This window comes from Staurois parvus, unplaced genomic scaffold, assembly GCF_062004578.1.
Source record: "Staurois parvus isolate SC_StPar_1 unplaced genomic scaffold, SC_StPar_1.0 ptg000761l, whole genome shotgun sequence".
Classification (NCBI taxonomy): domain Eukaryota; kingdom Metazoa; phylum Chordata; class Amphibia; order Anura; family Ranidae; genus Staurois; species Staurois parvus.
Genome location: NW_028318557.1, coordinates 340,803 through 361,499, shown reverse-complemented (window position 1 = coordinate 361,499; position 20,697 = coordinate 340,803). Strand labels below are relative to the sequence as shown.

The following is a 20,697-nucleotide window of genomic DNA, read 5'->3' as shown; positions in this document are numbered from 1 at the left end:
CTGTGCTACAACCTCCCTTATTAGTACAGACATCTTCTCCCGGTCTTTTGGGGATTTTTGGGCATCTTGAAAGGTCAGCATGACATGATGCAACTCCCGCATATGTGTATAGGAGTCAATTTATCCTGGCACCGTGGAACACCAAGAATAGTCACTAAGCTGTGCGTGAGGTAGCGTAGGCTAAAGCTCTTCTTTGCTGTTGCTCAATACTTTGATCTTACTGTGCAATACTTTGATATTTTTAGGAAGCAGTTTGGTTCCTGTCCAATATCACAGCGGGCAATCAGCAACAGGTTCAAGCAGTTATTGATGCTGGACTAATCCCCATGATCATACATCAGCTGGCTAAGGTGAGTTTGTGCTCTCTGAATTTGAAGCGTTAGTGCACTGTTCAGACATAAATAGCAATGCTGTATAAAATTGTAGCTTATGCACTTTAGTGGTGTGTCTATTCTGATGACACAGAATAATTTGCCCATTCACTTTTTTTTTTTTTTTCTTTTTGTTTTTTCAGGGTGACTTTGGAACTCAAAAAGAAGCTGCCTGGGCAATCAGCAACTTAACAATAAGTGGCCGAAAAGACCAGGTGAGATAAAGGAATACTTTTCTTCATATAAAAGGAAAATTATTTTGCCCACTCAAAAGGTTTTGCCTTTTGTAAAATTCCAGTTAATCCTCTGGTAAGTTAGTGATCAAGATGCGCTCTGTGGTGGAAAGGTACCACCATCAGCTAACGTTATTATTATTATTATTATACAGTATTTATAAAGTGCCAATAGTTCGCTCAGCGCTGTACATTACAAAGGGGGACAGAACATGTGACAGAACAATAACAATACAATGCAAAACATGAGGGGATCGAGAGGGCCCTGCTCTTTCGAGCTTACAATCTAGGAGGGAGGGGATGGTGGCACAGGAGAAGATAGCTGAGGGGGATAGGGCGGTAGGAAGAGTGGAGGAGGTTGGCAAGTTAGCAGGGGGTGGGGTAGGCTTCCCTGAAGAGGTGGGTCTTCAGGGTGCGCCTAAAGGAGAGGAGAGTAGGTGATAATCTGATGGGTTGGGGCAGGGAGTTCCAGAGGATGGGTGACACCCTGGAGAAGTCCTGGAGGCAGGCATGGGAGGAGGAGACCAGGGAACTAGAGAGAAGTAGGTCTTGTGAGGAGCGGTGAGTGCGTGTTGGGTGGTACTTTGATATTAGGTCAGTGATGTATGTCGGGGCAGTATGGTGGACAGCTTTGTACGTCAGTGTGTTAGGATTTTGATTTGATCCGTTGCGCAATTGGAAGCCAGTGGAGGGAATGGCAGAGGGGGGTGGCAGAAATGGAGCGGTTGGAAAGGTGAATGAGTCTGGCCGGCGTATTCAGGATCGACTGAGGATAGCCAGCGGCGAGGCAGGCCAGTAAGGAGGGAGTTGCAGTAGTAGAGTCGTGATATGATGAGGGAGTGGATGAGCTGTTTAGTGGTTTCTGGGGTTAGGAACGTGCGTATTTTGGCGATGTTGTGGGATTGAGTCTGCACGAGCTTGTTAAAGATTGGACTTGGGGCTGGAAGGATAGGTTGGAGTCCAGAATGACACCAAGTACTCTGGCCTGCGGGGCGGGTTTGATGGAGGCGTTGTTGGATGTGATGGAGAAGTCAATGGGGGGGGGGTGTCCGGGCTGGGGGGAAGACAAGAAACTCGGTCTTGGAGAGGTTCAGTTTAAGGAAGTGGAGCGACATCCAGTCTGATATGTCGCTCAGTAGGTGTGTGATTCGGGCGGAGACTGAGGTGGTGAGGTGGGGGGGGTTGAGAGATAGATTTGTGTGTCGTCAGCATAGAGGTGGTAGTTGAAGCCGTGAGAGTGTATGAGTTGGCCAAGGGAGGAGGTGTAGATGGAGAAGAGAAGGGGCCCAAGGACTGAGCCTTGAGGGACCCCAACAGAGAGGGGGAGTGAGGGGGAGGTGGTAGCATTATAGGTAACGCTGAAAGAGCGTTGTGACAGGTAGGATGAGAGCCAGGAGAGAGAAGAATCTCTGAGGCCAAGGGAGTGTAGTTTTTTGAGGAGGAGGGGGTGGTCGACTGTGTCGAAGGCCGCAGAGAGGTCAAGGAGTAGGAGCACTGAATAGTGGCCATTAGCTTTGGCGGTTAGCAGGTCGTTGGAGAGTTTAAGTAGGGCAGTTTCGGTGGAGTGTAGGGGACGGAAGCCGGACTGTAGGGGATCGAGGAGGTTGTTGTTGAGGTGAGAGCTTAGGCGGGTGTAGACTAGGCGCTCGAGGAGTTTGGATGTAAATGGGAGCAGGGAGATGGGTCTGAGGTTGTTCGGGTCATTGGGGTCCAGGGAGGGCTTTTTAAGTATGGGGGTGATGTGTGCATATTTCAGAGGGGAGGGGAAAGTGCCGGAGGAGAGGGAGAGATTAAAGATGTGGGTGAGGGAGCGTAGGATGGAGGGGGTGGGAGGTCGTAGTTGTGAGGGGATAGGGTCGAGGGGGCAGGTGGTGGGGCGGGCATCAGAGAGGTTCTTGGAGACTTCCTCGATGGTAGTAAGGTCAAAGATGTGGAGTGTTGGGGGGGCTTCAGTATGAGGAATGTAGGGTGGGGTGGAAGTGGAGGTCAGAGCAGTGGTGGGGCCGTGGGAGAGGGGTGATGAGGGGGTAGCTGAGTGAGGGGGAACGTGGTTGGAGGGAGTTTGAGCAGTGACGAAGTCCCTGCGGGTTATGTCGAGTGAGGGGGGATGAGGGGGTAGCTGTGTGAGAGGGACGGGTTGAGAGGGCGTGTGAGTTGCGTCGATGTCCTTGCGAATTGTGTCAATCTTGTTTTTGAAGTGATTGGCAATCTCAAGGGCGGTGAGTGAGGAGCTGGGTGGGGGTGGAGAGAGTAGAGAGTTGAAGGTGGAGAAGAGTCGGCGAGGATTGGAGGAGAGGGCCTTGATGAGGGTCAGGAAGTACGCTTGTTTGGCTGCGTGGGGGGAGGAGGTGTAGGTGTGGAAGGCAGATTTGTAGTGGGTGAAGACTTGTTGGGATTTGGTTTTGCGCCATAGTCGCTCCAGGGCATGACTGCGTCGTTTGAGGGTTTTGGTGTGATCAGTCTGCCAGGGCTGGAGTGGTCGGGGTCTGATGTTGCATGTGGTTAAAGGCGCTAGTGAGTCAAGGGCTGTTGACAGCGCATTGTTGTAGGCAGTCATAGCCAAGTCGGGGCAGGATAGGGGGAGGATGCTGTCGTGGAGTTGATCAGCTGCATAGTGGAGGGGGGCAGGGTTAAGGTTGCGGAGGTTACGGCTGGTAGTACTGTGACATTTGGAGCGGGTAGGCTTGGAGGATGAGGAGATAGAGAAGGCAATCAGGTTGTAGTCAGAGAGAGGGAAGGGGGTGTTAGTGAGGTTGTGGGGAGCGCAGCGGTTGGAGAAGACAAGATCAAGGATATTACCGTCGGAGTGGGTGGTGGATTGTATGCACTGAGCAAGTGCAAAGGAGGAGGTTAAGTGGAGGAGATGGGATGTGGTCGGGTTGTCGAGGTTGACAGGGATGTTGAAATCCCCAAGGATGATGTTGGGTAGCTCAGAGGAGTGGAAGAACGGTAGCCAGGAGGAAAAGTCATCCAGGAAGCGGGATATGGATCCAGGAGGCCGGTATATCAGCAATCTTCAGGGGGGTTGGGGAGAATAGTCGGATGCAGTGGGCCTCAAAGAGGGAGAAGGATAGAGAGGGGGGGGTTTGGGATTACTCGGAAGGTGCTCTGCGGTGACAGGAGCAGACCATCCCCACCACCTTTACGACCGTTGGGCCTGGGTGAGTGGGTCCAGACGAGACCTCCGTAGGAGAGTGTAGCAGGGGAGGTAGAGTCAGTGGGCTGGATCCAGGTTTCCGTAATCACTAGGAGGTTGAGGGAGCGGGAAACAGAGGTCGTGGATGGCGCTAAGCTTGTTGCACACCGATCGGGCATTCAGGAGTGCACATGAGAAAGGGGGGGAGATTTTAGGGAGCAGGGGGACAGATACTAAGTTGCGGGGGTTGCGGCAGGACGTGGAGGCGGGAGGGTGTTGTGTGGGTGAGGGAGGTGGAGGGCCATACATACATACATACATACATACATGTGTTTTTGCTGGGAACGTGCTCCCAGCACAGGTACAGGACTTTTATTGAGAGCCCCGAGTCTTGTACGAACAATTGGGAGCAGAAAAGCCCAGATTCTGATCACCTGATCGGCTATCAAAGTGATCACCTGATCGGCTATCAAAGTGATCAGTAACTGTGTAGCCGTGACCTGTTTTTTTAAAATTTATTTTCTCCTTAATCTCCTTTTGAATGGAGAAGATGATACTCTATCTTTATCAGCATGGATGTCACATCACTACCTTAAACTCAGTCTTTCAAAAACTGAGCTTGTAATATTTCCTCCTCCCCGATCCCCCACTCACGACTTTACCATTAAGATCAACAGTACAACCATTGGTCCTTCCCCTCATGCTAGGTGAAATCCTAGACTCTGACCTCTCCTTTGGGCCCCACATCCAATCACTGGCTAAAACCTGCCTCCTCAACCTCCGGAACATTTCCAAAATCCGCCCCTTCCTGACCAATGACACCAGAAAACAACTCATCCACGCCTTGGTTATATCCCGTCTCGATTACTGCAACTCCCTCCTCACTGGTCTACCGTTACACAGGCTATCCCCCCTTCAGTCTATTATAAACGCTGCTGCTAGACTCATACACCTTACCAACCAATCAGCGACTGCTGCCCCTCTCTGCCAATCCCTCCACTGGCTTCCACTAACCCAGTGTATAAAATTCAAAATACTAACCACAGCTTACAAAGCCATCCACAACACTGCCCCTAGCTACATCACCAACCTCATCCACAGATACCCCCCCCAAATCGCCCACTCCGCTCCTCCCATGATATCTTCCTCTCTAGCTCCCTCATCACCTCCTCCCACGCTCTCCTCCAGGACTTCTCCAGAGCCTCTCCCATCCTCTGGAACTCCCTACCACAGCATGTCCGGTCAGCCCCCACCCTGTCTGCCTTTAGGCGGTCTTTGAAAACTCACTTATTCAGGGAAGCCTACCCCACCTCCACCTACGAACTGCACTTGAATCACCTCCACCAGATCCTCCCCCGCAGCTATCACCTTTTGTATCACCTCCCCCTTCCTTTAGATTGTAAGTTCCACAAGCAGGGCCCTCCTATTCCTTCTGTACTGAAATGTATTGTAATTGTACTGTCTCCCTTATATTTTAAAGCGCTGCGCAAACTGTTGGCGCTATATAAATCCTGTATTATAATAATAATAATCTTCTAATGGAGGTGAAAAATGTCCATGAAAACGTGTATTTGAAAAAAAAGGTAAGGGTCAGTATATTTGGGTTCTTGGTTAGAAATAAAGTGTGCAATATTATTTTTGTAGTATCATATGTGGTATCACTGCGATTGTCAGGAGTAGGAGACTGTTGTGGGTTCTTCTTTGGTGATAGGTTACGGTAATAGCAAGGATTATTTTTTACTATTATGTATCAGTTTTCCCCTTTGATTAAAAAAAAACAAAAAAAAAAAACAGGCAATTACCATGTACCAAAAAGTGAAAACCCTAATTGTCCTGAAAAAAGTAAATCAATCTGGATATGCTAAATAATTTGGATATGTACAGTTTGGATTTCTTTTATCCTCCTCATGAAGGGTTCCCCTGTTATGGATATCAGAAAAGATGAGAGCTGCTAAATCTGGCCACCCTTTTATATGCTGTCATTCTTGAAACTAGCCACTCAAAAAACATGCTTGTATAGTATTTGTTTCATTATTTATTTTTTTTAGGTGGAGTACCTTGTACAACAGAACGTTATCCCACCATTTTGCAATTTATTATCTGTGAAAGACTCACAAGTTGTACAGGTGGTTTTGGATGGCTTGAAAAACATTTTGATTATGGCTGGGGAAGAGGCCAGCACGATTGCTGAGATCATAGAGGAGTGTGGAGGTGAGGCCCTGTTTCTTTATATCTCTTAGATGAAATTACAGCTTATTTAATGTCTGTTCATAGCATTGGTAAATGTAAAGTGGAAATTGCCTAAAAGAACTGTATTTCTTAATCCTGTATCACAGGACACAGCGGACTTCATATTCATGATTGCTTCGGTTATGCTGCTTCCATCAGGTGAATTAACACTGGCCCCAAAAAGTAGAAAGCCCTGCACAACCAAAACTCCAATCTCAGCTAAGCTTCAGTTTTTAGCTAGTGTTAGGTGATGGGGAGTATCATGGGCAGGTGTGTGCATATGCCAAGGATAGGATGGAGTTGGGAGTTTGGCCAAGCCCTTAAAGCCTGGATAAAGCGTATGCTCTAATCCCGGGAATCACACTGATGATCCTGCTATCTAGCAGTTCCTAGAAAATTTTCCAAAAGCCTTGAGTTTCTTGATGGATACCTTGGAAAATTCCTTACAGCAGTATTCAAAGGTGGGCACAGTGTCTGTCCAAATGAGAGGGATCCTATGGCTCAAGTGTTGGTCGGTAGAACTTGTCTACAAGAAGCAAATTTGGAAGCTGCCTTTTGAGGGCGAACTCTTGTTTGGACCATCCTTAGATGCCTTCATCCAAAAGGTGACACTGGTTAAAAGCACACTTGTACCCCTGAAGGTGACAGATCAGAAACCATTGATGTCTTCAGAATCCAGGAAAAGTTCCTTAAAGGATAAGTTCTCCTTTCTCAACATGTTACACCCGTATTCATGTTGAACATCCACCAATTTAACCCCCCCATTTGACCTCTCCTTGCAACAGCAGGTGGGGGACCTTTTCCCCGCACCTGCTGTCATTTTTAAAAACCGCACGGCTGTGTGGGACTCCCACCCACACCATTCATTCAGAGTTCTGTGCCATTGCAGTTGATATCTTGTAGTTCTCAGCGAACTGCAAGGGCGGTGGTGAGTGCTCTCATATTTCATTGAGCTTTCTGGACTTCAGTGCCTGCCTGTCACTGCACTGTCTGCCCTTACTTTTCATACAGTCTGCAAGAGCCTGACATTGCACCCCCCACAATCTGCTGATCGTGGGTACAATGCTTTACAGGCTCCCAAGGAAAACAATAAACGTACATTTTTGTACATGCAAAAAAAGTGCATTCATTTTTTTATAAGGTGAACGTATCCTTTAAGCAACAGGGTTGGGTTCTAAGCAAAGGCCTATGTCTCTGTTCTGCAGTAACATCTAGATCAACTCTTGGTTCTAGAGGCAAATTTTCCTCACGTTGAATAGCACCCACACTCTCGCTGGTGTGGGAATGTCTATTGGCCTTCGCTACCACCTGGGCCCAGGAAGTCACAGACCACTTGGTCTGCAATCTGGTGTCCAGAGGATACAAGCTGGAGTTTCGTCGCTTTCCCTCTCCATGCTTTATGCACTCAAGGATAATTTCGGATCCACAAAAAAAAAAAGTATGGCTCTGGAAAGGCTGCTATCCCAAGGGATCAACATACTCATACCAGAGTAGGTGAGGTTTCATGGGTACTCTTCCAACCTGTTCATGGTTCCCAAGCCAATAGAGGAATCCGGTCTGTTCTGGACCTTAAAGCAGTATAAAACACAAAACTGAAAATGTAATATATTGTTACATCATATGTGGTGGCTGCATTAATGAACTTTTTTAGGCTTTTTTCCCCTCTGTTTTCCCTTGGTGATCTGGCCAGTAACACACTTTTTGTATTACAGTGCCCCCATCCTGGATGAATGAGCATAGAGGGGCACTTTTTGGACAGCCGCATTGTCATTCCTGGCGGAAGGGGAGTGTTAAATGTACTAGCAAATTTAAATACACTAACAAATTTAAGCCAAACTCCAGCTAACATATTATAAGCAGTTACAGCAAATACTTTTTTCCTTTTGGGATAAAGGTTTTCAATAACTAAAAGCGGATCATTGTAAGCACCCTTGTCAGTGGTAAGTGGTTTGTCTCAGCCCTCTAACTGAAAGAGCTTGTTCTTTGGAAAAACAGACTTACTGGCCAGATCACCAAATGAAAATTGAGCCTAAGAAAACTAATACAGCCATTACATCTATGAATTGGTAAGCTGCAATATAATGTGTTTGCTTTTGGGTTTAAAACTGCTTCAAGGGCCTCATGTTCAGGATGGAATCTGCCCAAACGGTGATTGCTTTGCTTCATCAAGGAACTTCCTGACGTCATTTTATATCAAGGATGCCTACCTACACATTCTGATTTTCCGACTTCACCAGCATTTCCTGCAAATCGCAGTGGAGGATAGCCATTATTTGTGGCATTGCCTTTAAGCCTGTCCACGAACTCCAGGGTGTTTACCAAAGCATTGGCCCAGGTTTGGGTTTGATGAGGAGCCGCAGTATCCCATTTGTGCAGTACATGAATGAATTGCAGCATAACCCATAAATAGGATGTCCTCTGTGTCTTGTCATGTACTCCAAGAAAATGATTTTACAGGTAAATCAAAAAGCCAATTTTTGGCTTTCTTTAATCTTTTTAAGGCAGGTTAGAAAAGCACTCCTTGTTTTTCTCAGGTTTCACAGCCTTTGTATAGGTAGTCTCACAAGTCACTTTATATCCAGACTAGGTTTTCAAATGTGTGTATGGTTATGCATAAATGTACGTATGTTTCAATTTCCAAATCCACAGTAAATGTACATAAAACAAATAATACTGCCCAGTGGGAAGAGATGAGTGCACCAGGTTTAAGAAAAGCCTACCTTTCTACAGTGGCATCAGATGCAGGTGTCCTATGTGTAAGATTTCTCTTATGGATAACCCTTATAGGTTTTGTGTTTTATGTGGCTCTCTATTTCCTTTAGGTTTGGAAAAGATAGAAGCACTGCAGCAGCATGAGAATGAAGAAATTTACAAACTAGCGTTTGAAATCATAGATCAGTATTTTTCTGGCGATGATGTAAGTTTAAGCAAAAAAAATTCCCTCATTTGTTCCTTTTTATGCGCCTTGTGATCTCTTATCTGCTGTTTACACATGTGTAAAGTGTGTTTCTGCTTGAATTTTTAGCAGTTTTGCCTGTTGATGTTTCAAGTTTTAAAATTTCACAGGCATGTTTTTAATCACTTTTTTGTCTTTTTTTTTAAATTTTTCCCAATTTAATTTTATATCTATCCTTTGAAAAGCAGTGCATGTGTTGAAAACTCCTACTAAAACGGGTTTTTTTTTTTTTTTGGATAATCCAGGGAAATGATTAACAATCAGGGTGTTTTTTTTTTTTAGTTTTTTTTTTTCGTTCAGTCTGTCCATTTTGTGAAGTTGCCTCTCACTTTGTGTCCAGACAGGAAGTGATCACCTTTTTCCAACAGGGAGACTACCCAAAATCCATTTTAAGTGAACTAGAGAATGGTTCTGTCCAGAGGCAGAGGGCAAGCTCCATGGATCAACCTTTTACAGTTTCTATTAAAAATATTTGTACTTTTTTGTTTTGGACAACTTATTTATAGCCTTCACAATAAGAACCCTTTCTGTATGTGGGAGTTAAACTTTCTGCTAAACTAATGTTATGGTCCGTTTTTTTTTTACATAGATACAGTGGATATAAAAAGTCTACACACCCCTGTTTAAAATGTCAGGTTTCTTTGATGTAAGAAAATGAGACAAAGATAAATAATTTCAGAACTGTTTCCACCTTTTAATGTGACCTATAAACTGTACAACTCAGTTGAACAACAAACTGAAATCTTTTAGGTGGAGGGAAGTAGAAATAAAAATCTAAAATAATACGGTTACATAAGTGTGCACACCCTTAAACTAATACTTGATCGAAGCACCTTTTGATTTTTATTCCAGCACTCAGTCTTTTTGGGTATGAGTCTATCAGCATGACACATCTTGACTTGGCAATATTTGCCCACTCTTCCTTGCAAAAACATTCCAAATCTGGCAGATTACGAGGGCATCTCCTGTGCACAGCCCTCTTCAGAAGGTCATTTTGTAGAGCTCTGGCAGTGCTGATCCTGTTCTCCTTGCACAAAGGATACCGGTCCTGCTGATGGGTTAAGGACCTTCTACGGCCCTGTCCAGCTCTCCTAGAATAACTGCCCATCTCGTGGTATCTCCTCCATGCTCTTCAGACTGTGCTGGCAGACACAGCAAACCTTGCAATGGCATGTATGGATGTGCCATACTGAAGGAGTTGGACTGCCTGTGCAACCTCTGTAGGGTTCAGGTGTCGCCTCATGCTACCAGCAGTGACACTGACCCTAGCCAAATGCAATACTTGTAAAAAACAGAAAAGATGAGCAGGGAAAAAAATGTCAGTGGCCTCCACCTGTAAAGCCATTCCTGTTTTTGGGGGTTGCCTCATGGTTGCCCATGTAGTGCACATGTTGTTAATTCCATTAACACCAAAGCAGGTGAAACTGATTAACAACCCCCTCTGTTAACTGACTAGATCAATATCCCAGGAGGTTAATTGACTTGATGCTATACTTTGATTAAAACGTGGTTCCTTTAATTTATTTTGAGCAGATTTTAACTGTGGATACCTTCTTTGGTCTTTAGGTCTGAGGGGATGGTAAAAGAATTCTGTCTAGACTGTATTATATTATCTTGTATGTTGTCATCAGAGGCACAAGGGTTTTTTTTTCTTGGCACAACTAAAAACCTGTGGGTATGTTAGTCATATATGCCTGTGCCTTTCTCTTGGAAGTTTTAGACCTACTGGGGATCTTATCTTTATTTATCAAATGCCTTTACCCTGGTTCACACTGATGCAAATTGTCATGAGATCTGACCGCTCAAATCGCATAACATATTGCATGCAATGATCAGCAATGGAAACATTTAGAAAAGAAGTTCCTGCACTACTTTTGCTGATTTGGGGTGCGACTTGCATAGACATCTGTGCATGAAGTCTCGGATGTCTATGAAGTTGCACTGCCATCCATCTTTAAAATAGTGTGATTTCACTTGAAGTCACATAATTTCAAAGTCTGTCCAGTGTGAACCAGGACGTACGTGTCTATAGTCAATAGTAGTCTAGATTGTGCAAAGTTGTTTAATGGTTTTTCTTTTCACCTTCACAGATTGATGAAGATCAAAGCCTCATTCCTGAAGCCACCCAGGGAGGTACCTACAACTTTGAGCCGTCGGCCAACCTTCAGACTAAAGACTTTAACTTCTAAGTGTGTTGCAGTGCAGCTTTTCTCTATCCCACGACAAGTAGTACCACCAGATGTCCACCAATTGAAGAAACCTTAAAAGCTTCAAGATACACACGCCTCTTCATTTTGATGCTTCTAAAGCAAAACCATGTATCTGTCACTTGCAGTTGCCAAACGTCACATTCACAAGGACTGTAATTGCATATGCATGAGCTCGGTTTTCTTTGAAACCCTAACAGTCCCAGCTGTATTTTTTTACCTTTTCCATTTGGCACTGTGTGCTGACTGCCACAACATCCAACCTTTCTTTTTCTGTTGTTAAGATGATTTCATAGTGATGGCATACCCGCTTCCTGTGGAAAAGTAGCTTTTCTTGAACCTGGTGCACTGTATATCAAGACTTTGCTATAATGCATACATTGTGGAAGACTCTGCAAAGGGTACAGTCTCCTCTGAGCCTCCATCTTCTCCATAGACATTTTCATATTTTGAGGAACTATAAATTTATTGGAAAAAAAAAATAATCATGCAAGCCAAAAGATTTTGTTTGAAACTGAATAAAAAAAAGATTATCTTGGGTGAATTATTGGAAACAAAAAATGTAAGAGAAAACATTTAAGTCTCTTTAGTATTTCCCAAGCTTGCTTCCCAAGTCATGATTGGAATATGGAATGGATTTAAAAGCAAAGCTCCTTTTTATTTTTATTGAACATCATGCCCTATTTGACGACTTCAACTTGTGTTTCTCCTGCTGTTATTGAAGTAACCAAAAGCTGTGCATGGAATTATTTTCTCCTTAGAAGTTGCCCTTGAACTCCTGATCTCAAGATGAAAGCAACCATCCCTAAAAGTCAAGGGAAGATTTTCTCCAACAAGATCTCCTGAAATACTGTGGGGGAGGTAGAGGGAGAAACCTTGCTTCTCATTAGAGATGGTATGTTAAGTTAGGTGAATAATGGCGATTTTTGACTTGAGGTCAGACTGTGGAGCTTTTCTTGTTTACTGTAATTTAGTCTTAATATCTACTTTGTAATAAGTGCTTTCTAGTACATGGTTGGCAACATAACAGGAAGTTGAAGTCGCACTAGGCGCTGTGTACTCTACAGGCTAGTGGGAACCTGACTAGTTGTCTAACAGTTGGCAAGCCACAACCTTGGATGCAACTGTTCTACAAGCTCCCTGAAAGCTTTATTCTGCTAAAAGCAGGTTTGCTACAAATCATAAAATAGGGCTCATTAATGCATATACCTGTACAAAAGGGGGCAGCATCGCATCTCTAGCCATTAGGCAGTAATGCTCTTAGCGTGGGGTGCTAGCATTCTTCATTTGGCTGTACAGTGCTATTTTCAGTAACCCCATGTTTTCTGACAAGCTGAAGAAGCTATATTTTCATTTAAATTTGTTTTACCAGGTCTGTCCAAGTGGTGGTAATCAGACCCTGATAAGACAATATGGTGTTTATATTTGATTAGCTTTGTTGCTTTCAGAAGCCCCAGTTCCCAATGTGCATTTTTTTCCTTTTTATATACATTTTTCTTTTTTTTCTTTTTTTTTTTGTGGTGGGAGCTCAATTGCCTGAGTGACTAGGAACATTTTACAACAGGGATACTGGTACACATTTTATTGTGTTAACAGATTCCCAATAAGTTGATGTGAAGGGATAGTTAAATTGAAACACTTTTAGTTAGCAGACTTGGGTCGTGTTTACTGTGATAATGAAAGAGATGCCATCCAAAATTTGTGGATCCAATTTTCTTTTAAAGGCTTGTTCTATCCAAATGGAAATTTCAGTGTTTGGTAAATGCTGGTGCGTTACAACACTTGTCAGCTGCTTATATTTTATGGAGACTGTAACCATAAGTTCTTCCCCACTGAGCTTTTTGGCCTAGGCTCTTTTTTTGGAGCCATTCATATCTTGTCTATCTTTACCTGGATGAGTTTGATGGTTGCTGTCCATAGAATTCATAATTGTTAGTTCCTGTCACTAGAGAACTGTTAACTTAGCCAATTCATTAAGTTGAAGACTTAAAGGTCACTGAGGAAGCTCTGGGATATAGACAGCTGGTATGTGCAACGTACTAGGATTTAAATAATACTGACGTTTGTTCTTTGGTGATATGGCCTTTAATTGCTTTCACCTATGAACAACACAGTGGGTGTGCATTCATTACAATATATATAATATATATCTCTGCCAAGGTGGAGCCACTTTAAAGAGGGGGGTGGGGTTTGTCTTGTATCCCCAGGAGGATACAAGCGTATGTTTAAACTGCAAGATTTTTACTTGCTAGAGAATCTGTTTTAATATAGCAGTCTGGCCTCTGATTATTTATAGGTTTTATAAATTTTAGATTAAATTTCTCTTTAAGGTGGCTCAGAACATTTTTCAACTCTCTTGTGCACATAAAAAGAAAAAAATGAGTTGAAATTCATTGTGCCTTTTTTTCTTTCCCCATCCCGAGAGTTTTAGAGCTGGCTTCATATCATAACTGCATCCCATCCACACAATAATAGGCTAAACTCTGTGGTGTTTTTACGTAGCGTAGACAGTTGATAGCAGAACTTGATACGGTCACTTTTTTATGATTTCACATTTGTTTTTCCCAAAAAATTGGTAGTTTTCCCTAAATTTTCTCAAATTTTGTTACAAAGAAGCTGCACTGGTCCGAAGCTCTCCGGGGAAAGGTTTTTGGAAGAGAATTCCCTCACATCTCAGAAACCATTTTCATTTGTATTAAAGCTTCTAACTCACTATACCTCACTACTTTAGAGGCCCAGTCACCTACTGCAGACAGAAGCAGCCATTTTTGTTCTTTTTGAGTTAATCGTGCTACCCTCACAGGGTAACAAATCTAAGTCCTAAAAGAAGGTTCCCTGCAAAAAGATGATCTCCTATAGCCACCTCTATGGTTGTCCATATCTTCTACCTCCACTGCATTTCAGCCTCTCAGTATTCAACACTTTTGGGATTGTCAGATGCCTGAGCCCTCCTCCAAGCACCATGGTTCCATTCTACGACCCCTACGTCACTTCTGTGTAATGCTGCCACGTTTGGGCCGAAGGATGCAACCATGGTATGAGACAGGGGCCACAGGTTTCTGACCCTACTGGATGTGTCGAATGTCGAAGAGACTGATTGAGGCTGGAGCACTGGAATGGAGCAGAGGAAGATGATGTGGGTTAAAGAGCTCTTCTCTTGCAGAGCACCTTTTTAGGACTGTACAGCCTAGTGGATTGCTAGGCTACAGGCTTGTGATTATTAGTTTACTTCACAAAATGGCTTCTGCTAGTCTGTGTAGGTAACTGTTCTTTAAAGCCCTAATCTGGTGTTTTTGGATTAGCTCTCCTCTGTGACCTTATTAAGTTTTGGTAGGATTGCATCATCTGATAGTTACAAAAACAAAGACTTTTGCTGCACTTTTTTTGTTTTCAGAACAGTGTTTGAAATGCATTTTTTTCTTTCTTTTTTTTAACTGTTTAAATAGACTAAAATGTTCTTTCAAAAGAGGCATCAAAATGTGTTCCTAATTTTGTATATGGGCTTAGGTTTTGTAACCAATAAAAAGCTGCTATCAAATACTATATACTATTACTTTGTTTAAGGTGTTTGATTTGTGTTTTTTTCCTGGGAATGTTTGACTACATTTAGCAAACTATAATGCCTGTTCGGTGTGTTTTCATCATGGCATTTGAAGCTTAAGGCAAATTGTTCATATCAAAATCATTACATTACCCCTGTGTCATTTCAGATAACCAAATCTAAAAATACACTATACTTGAGGTCCCCATGACTCTTCAGTCATACCAATGTGCAACAATGCAAACATTGAAAACGGAACTTGAGGCACAAAGGTTTAATACCATTGCAGTACCTATATTTGAGCTATTCTATTTGCTAAAGGATTTATATTCCTGTACATCCGCTGAATAGTGCCAGACTGTACAGCCAGCCTAGTGACTGGACTTTGCTCTACTGCAATTAAGCTATACCTTAACTTTACCTAATTTTTAAATTACCAAAATTAATTAAGGGAGGTGGATGCAAAAAAAGAGAGGGGTCACCTGGTGGGATTAAAGGAAGGAGAAGCTAAATCTATCATAAGACATGATCTGAGATACCTGATACAGAGAAGTATACTTGTAAAGAGATTCAAGTTGAAATGAGGAGAGTTTTGATAGGGAAAACTATTTAACATCATGAAAAGTATATCTACAAAAGGGGTCATTAAAAACTCCCCAATCAAGGATAATCAGAAAATATCTTCCCCGGCAGGAGAAAAGCCCAGAGACAGCAGGGAACAAGGGGAAGCCTTGAGATGAGAAATAACATTGGAGAACAAAGCAGACTGTCATTAGGAGTACCGAATTTGAACCAGATTGAAGAATCTTTAAATATGGAGAGCAAAAAAGATCCCAGAGATATTGAAGAACAAGAATAAATTCACAAATACCCACAAAAATGGAGATAGCGGAGATTTTCTCAACTATAGCATTCCATAAAAAACAAAATTGCCATACTACACAATGACCTGGGACAAGTGCTATCTTGAGTGGAAGAAACGGAAGGGAAACTCGAGAAACACGCGCAAGTGACTTAAGTTAGAGAAGCATGTGGAGGAAATGCGAAGACAACAAAGGAAGATAGCATATAAATTAGAAGATCAAGAGAATAGAGACAGAAGGAACAACTTGAGGATCTGGGGCTTGCAAGAAGTAACGTTGGGAGAAGATCTACAGGAGGAAATGAGGAAAATATTTAACCCATTAATGGGTAGATTTGTGACAGAACAATTGAAAATAGAGTACATAGGATTAAGCGGTCCCCAGGAGTTGACCACGCCGCCCCCAGAGATGTTATCGTTCGCTTCCATCATTATGAAGATAAATGTCTGGAAGAAGTTACTGGCAATTTAAACAGTAAAGCTGGGAGAAGTGAGCTTACAATTTTTGCTGACATAGCGCCTGAGACATTGGCCAGAAGATCTTTGAAACCATTATTATAATTGGGTTTCCCAGCATGCTTGATCGGAACGACTGAGATTCCCAGAAGATCTAAAGGCCTTCTGTGAAAAACTTGATTTACAGACAATAGATATTCCAGAGTCGTCTGAAGGGGTTAAGGAGAGGGGAGAGCTAGGCAAAGATGTGAGAACATGATTGAATGGCCATCAGTAGCAGTGGGGCTTTCTCTCTTTTTCTTTGTTTTTTTTTTTATTTTGAAGTGTCATAAATAACATATAAAGGTTGATGAAGTTGGGGGAGAGGGAGAGGAAGGTGAGAAAGGTGTTTCTCCCCCCCCCCTTCTCTCTCCTCTTCTTCTCCCTCCCTTTCTTGAAATAGAGCAATATTTTATACTTAATGAGACTGAAGATGTATCTGTTGCTACAGTCTGGGAAGCACAAAAGGTGTATATCAGGGAAATCCTGATCTCAATAGGGGTCGAAAAAAAGAAAAACCAGAGAAAGAAAATAAGATTACCTGAAAAACTACATGCTTTAGAACAACTACACAAGGAGAAAATAGGAATAGAGATACAACGGAAGATAACTAAAAAAAGGGAAGAGTTAAAAAGATTTAATGGTACAGGAAACAAGAAGAGTCTTTGATAGGGTTGCTGGAGATAGATATCAGTGGGGGAATAGACCAGGAAAATATCTGAGAAGGCTGAGACAGGAAATTGAGAAATTATATAGAGAAAATTAAAGAACGGAGAAATGGTATATTCAACCACTGATATCGCTAAAATGTTTAAAAAATACTATAGTATTATAGATTAAATCCAAAAACCCGATAGAATTAGAGCGAGAAAAAAAGGCGGGTCTACTTAGAGGAGGCCAGACTACCTAGACTAGAGTAAGAAAGATCAGTAGCATTGGATCAATATCGCAGGAGGAAATCTATGCAGCATTAAAAAGTACAGCTGCAGGTAGGAGCCCTGGACCAGATGGATACACGCTGAGATATTATAGGAAATTTAAAGAACAACTTGTACCAAAAATGTGTATGTATATGAATGCAGTTATAGACCCATATCACTTTTGCATAAAGATACAAAATTATATGCAAAGGTTTTGGCAAATAAAATGAAAGAGATGATGCTGGAGTGGATCCATTTAGATCAGGTGGGTTTATCCCACGGAGGGAAGGAAGGGATAATGGATTAAGATCTTTGCTTCTTTTACAAAAAAGTAAGAATGAGAGTCACCCGACATTAGTCTTGCCATTTGATGCCGAAAAAGCCTTTGATGGGGTAGATTGGGGTTTTATGATTGCTACGTTTTATGTTCTGGGAATTGGCCCAAAAATGGTACAATGGATAAAAAGGTTATATAGTTCCCCATCAGCAGCAGTAAAGGTTAATGGTACAGTATCAGTCTTTCAAAATATGTAATGGAACAAGGCAGGGATGTCCCCCCTACTTTGTTATATCCCTGGACCTGCTTTTTGTGACTGTATGAAGGAATATAGATGTAAAGGGAATTGCGATAGGAGAGGTAGAACATAAGGTTACAGCATATGCAGATGACATGTTTACATTATAAACCCTAGGGTAACTACCCAACTTAATGAAAGTTTTAAAATATTATGGAGAGTTATCAAATTTGAAAATTAATCCATTGAAGTCAGAGATATTAAATATTTATATTCCGAGACTGATAACCCGATACTACAGAATGCCTTCCCCTTTGTATGGAGGGAAAAAGAATTGAGCTACTTAGATGTAAAGGTAACCCCTTCCTTAAAGAAGATAGATCAGATAAATTCTATGCCATTAATAAATGAGATAAAGGATTAACTGAGAAAAACATCAATAGGATCACTCTTGTGGATTGGTCGTATAAGTATGTTAACGATGGTGATAGTCCCAAAGATCCTGTATAAATGTCATATGCTTCAAATATATTTGCTGGGGTCATTTTTTGAGACTATCAAAAGGATGATACTTAAATATAGGTAAATAAAAAACCAAGAGCTAAATATGAGGTTTTGTGTAAAGATAAAACAAATGGAGGTTTACATGCGCCAGATCTTAGGAGATACTATTGTTCGGTGCTGATCTCACAAATAGCAGACTGGAAATAAAATTCACGGGGGAAAAGTTGGGTAAAGATAGAAAGCACACTGAGTGAATCACAATTAGATAAGATTATTTGGCTTCCATAACCATTTAGAATATTTTCTGAAAACACAAGTATTTTAACACAGAATGTTTTCAGGGTATGAGGTAGAATCCACAAACAAAGGGGGTGGGAGTATAACTCACTACGAATACCACTGGGGGAAACAGAATTGTCCCCTCTGGGGACAGAGAATATTGCAGGTAAATGGATTAAAGCTAGGAATGCATGTTTAAAAGGGGGAATTGTGTTCTTAGAGTTAAAAAAACAAGAAGGAATTATGTTTTAAGTTGGATGAGTGGCGTTATTATCAATTAAGACATTTTGTCGCATAGCTCCCGCAGCCACTAAGAACAACGGAGGACATGTATCCATTAGAACAACTTTTTAGTTTGGAGACAATATGAAAACATGTTATCTCCTCAATATATAAGATTCTTGCTCGTATATCTGAACCAGACTCTACCATTTTTGGAAAAGTGGGAAAAGGAGCTTGGGACAAAATTAAATGAGCAAGAAGAAAAAGAAAATAATTAACACACGGGGTGGTAGATATGAACACAGTAGAAATGAATTATAAATGCTTAGTTGGATGGTATATTACATCTAGTATGGCACATAATCAACGACCAGAGAGTTCACCTTTATGTTGGGTGGGGTGAAAGCAACAATGGCGCATATATGGTGGGATTGTCCCAAAATACAGGAATTTTGGCAAGGAATAATACAACAAATACACAAGATAATGGGGATTAGTATACTGAAGGATCCTTGGGTCTGCTTATTTCACAAATCTGAGTTTAGAGTGAAACAATATAAGAATATGATGGTATTTTTTTTAATAAATGCGGCAAAAGGACTGCTCCCTAAATTCTGGCAAATACAGGAAACCCCGAAAATAAAAGATTGGATAGAGAGGAGTTTATATATAAGATGGAGGAACTACATCAGATTGGAGAGGATAAAATGTAAAAGTTTAGAAAAATTTGGAATAGATGGAAGGAATATAAAACAGGAACTGATCTGTGTGTAAAAGAGGGGTAGAGACAAGATGGAAAAGATGGTTTTTCCTTGGTAGGTATGGAAGGGGAGCAATGTGATGAAGAAAGAGCTTAGGAGTAAAATGGAGGAAGAGGAAATAGAGAGAGGTGACCGGTGGGGAGGAGGGGAAGGGATTTTGTAAAATTTGATAAGGAGACTGTGTTGTAATGTTTGAAAAAAATATGTATTTATAATATAAACTCAATAAAAAATATAAATGAAAAAAAATAAGCACATTTAATGATTGATTAAAAACATTTATCTTAATCGTACAATACAGGACACAGGCCAAGTATTTGTAGACCCTGGATTCTAGTCTGGTACCTTTAGGTGGTTGGGCAAGGGTTAAGCTTTCAAAGACATGCCCTCTGGGCACCTTCCTTATAACCCTACCCCACATTGATACCCAGAGCCCATGCTAATGATCGCAAGCCTGTGGCTTGTAATGTTGCTTCTACTACTGGATCCTGTATGGGCACTAACCTTGGCACATTGCAATGTGTGTAGTCAGCTGCAGGGTGCTATACAGGTCCTGGGCTGTTGTCCATCTTTATGGACCCCTTTGGGAGCATGCCAACTGAGATGGACAAAGCCTGGATACTATATACAGTCCGGTATTATAGACAGGGTCACCCAACATGTTTCTGACCATTCCTGTTAATTTACCAATTCATATTTGGTGCCAAAACACAACTACATAGAGCTCAGTCTCGGGTATTTGACCAAGTTTGATATCGCACTACAAAGTACACATTTTACCACCATTTCTACCTAAAGCTCTCCTAAGGTCCTCAGGTGCCTCAACCTGCCCTTTTGGCACAAGGATTTGCTACATGAAGGTCTACACCTGGGTTGCATAGGGAATTTCTTTTACATATGGTTTTGGCACAGAGCAGGCGAAAGAGGGCCAATGCAAAGGGGAACATGCGCTATGTTAAAGGCCTGCAAAACACTCAACCTCAGAGTGACTTATGTGTTCCTTGAATCGGAACAGGAACCGCCTCTTACACTGGTCTCTGCATCCAATTCCAGCTCAATTTCAAGCAGACAACAAGCAACCTGTTTGACAAAAGCAGAATTTTCCTTAATCTATGTTACAATTCATTGGACAAGCCTTAGCACAGCCCTTTTTTTTTTTTTTTTTTTACTGGATGCAAAATATCTGTCAGATGAGTAACTACCTAAGCCACATTTTGGTTATATATTAATGACATATACAGCTACTATATGTAGACTAAACCTCAAACAATTCAATAACGTAATACAAAAATGCTGTGCATCTGCTTTTTTATGGGGTTTAGAGGAAGCCTTACCTGTCCAGGGATCCAGCGGTGTCCTCACCCGAGCCCATTCTTCAGTCAACTGTTGGGTGCTGGCACCGCCATCGTGACTAAGGGGAACCGGCAGTGAAGCCAGTTTAAACTGCGCATGTGCGAATTGCACTG

At 42.0% G+C, this 20,697-nt stretch overlaps 1 protein-coding gene across 1 annotated transcript in view; it reads left to right on the top strand.

Annotated features, from left to right (window-relative positions):
- KPNA3 (karyopherin subunit alpha 3) overlaps positions 1-14,682 on the top strand; it is a 78,145-nt gene extending 63,463 nt beyond the window's left edge. Inside the window, exons 13-17 of the mRNA XM_089654382.1 lie at positions 246-350; positions 515-586; positions 5,789-5,951; positions 8,792-8,886; positions 11,016-14,682. Coding sequence (XP_089510508.1) covers positions 246-350; positions 515-586; positions 5,789-5,951; positions 8,792-8,886; positions 11,016-11,114 — 534 coding nt within the window. The 3' untranslated portion in view covers positions 11,115-14,682. The remainder of the gene's footprint in view (positions 1-245; positions 351-514; positions 587-5,788; positions 5,952-8,791; positions 8,887-11,015) is intronic.
- Positions 14,683-20,697: the final 6,015 nt, after the last annotated feature.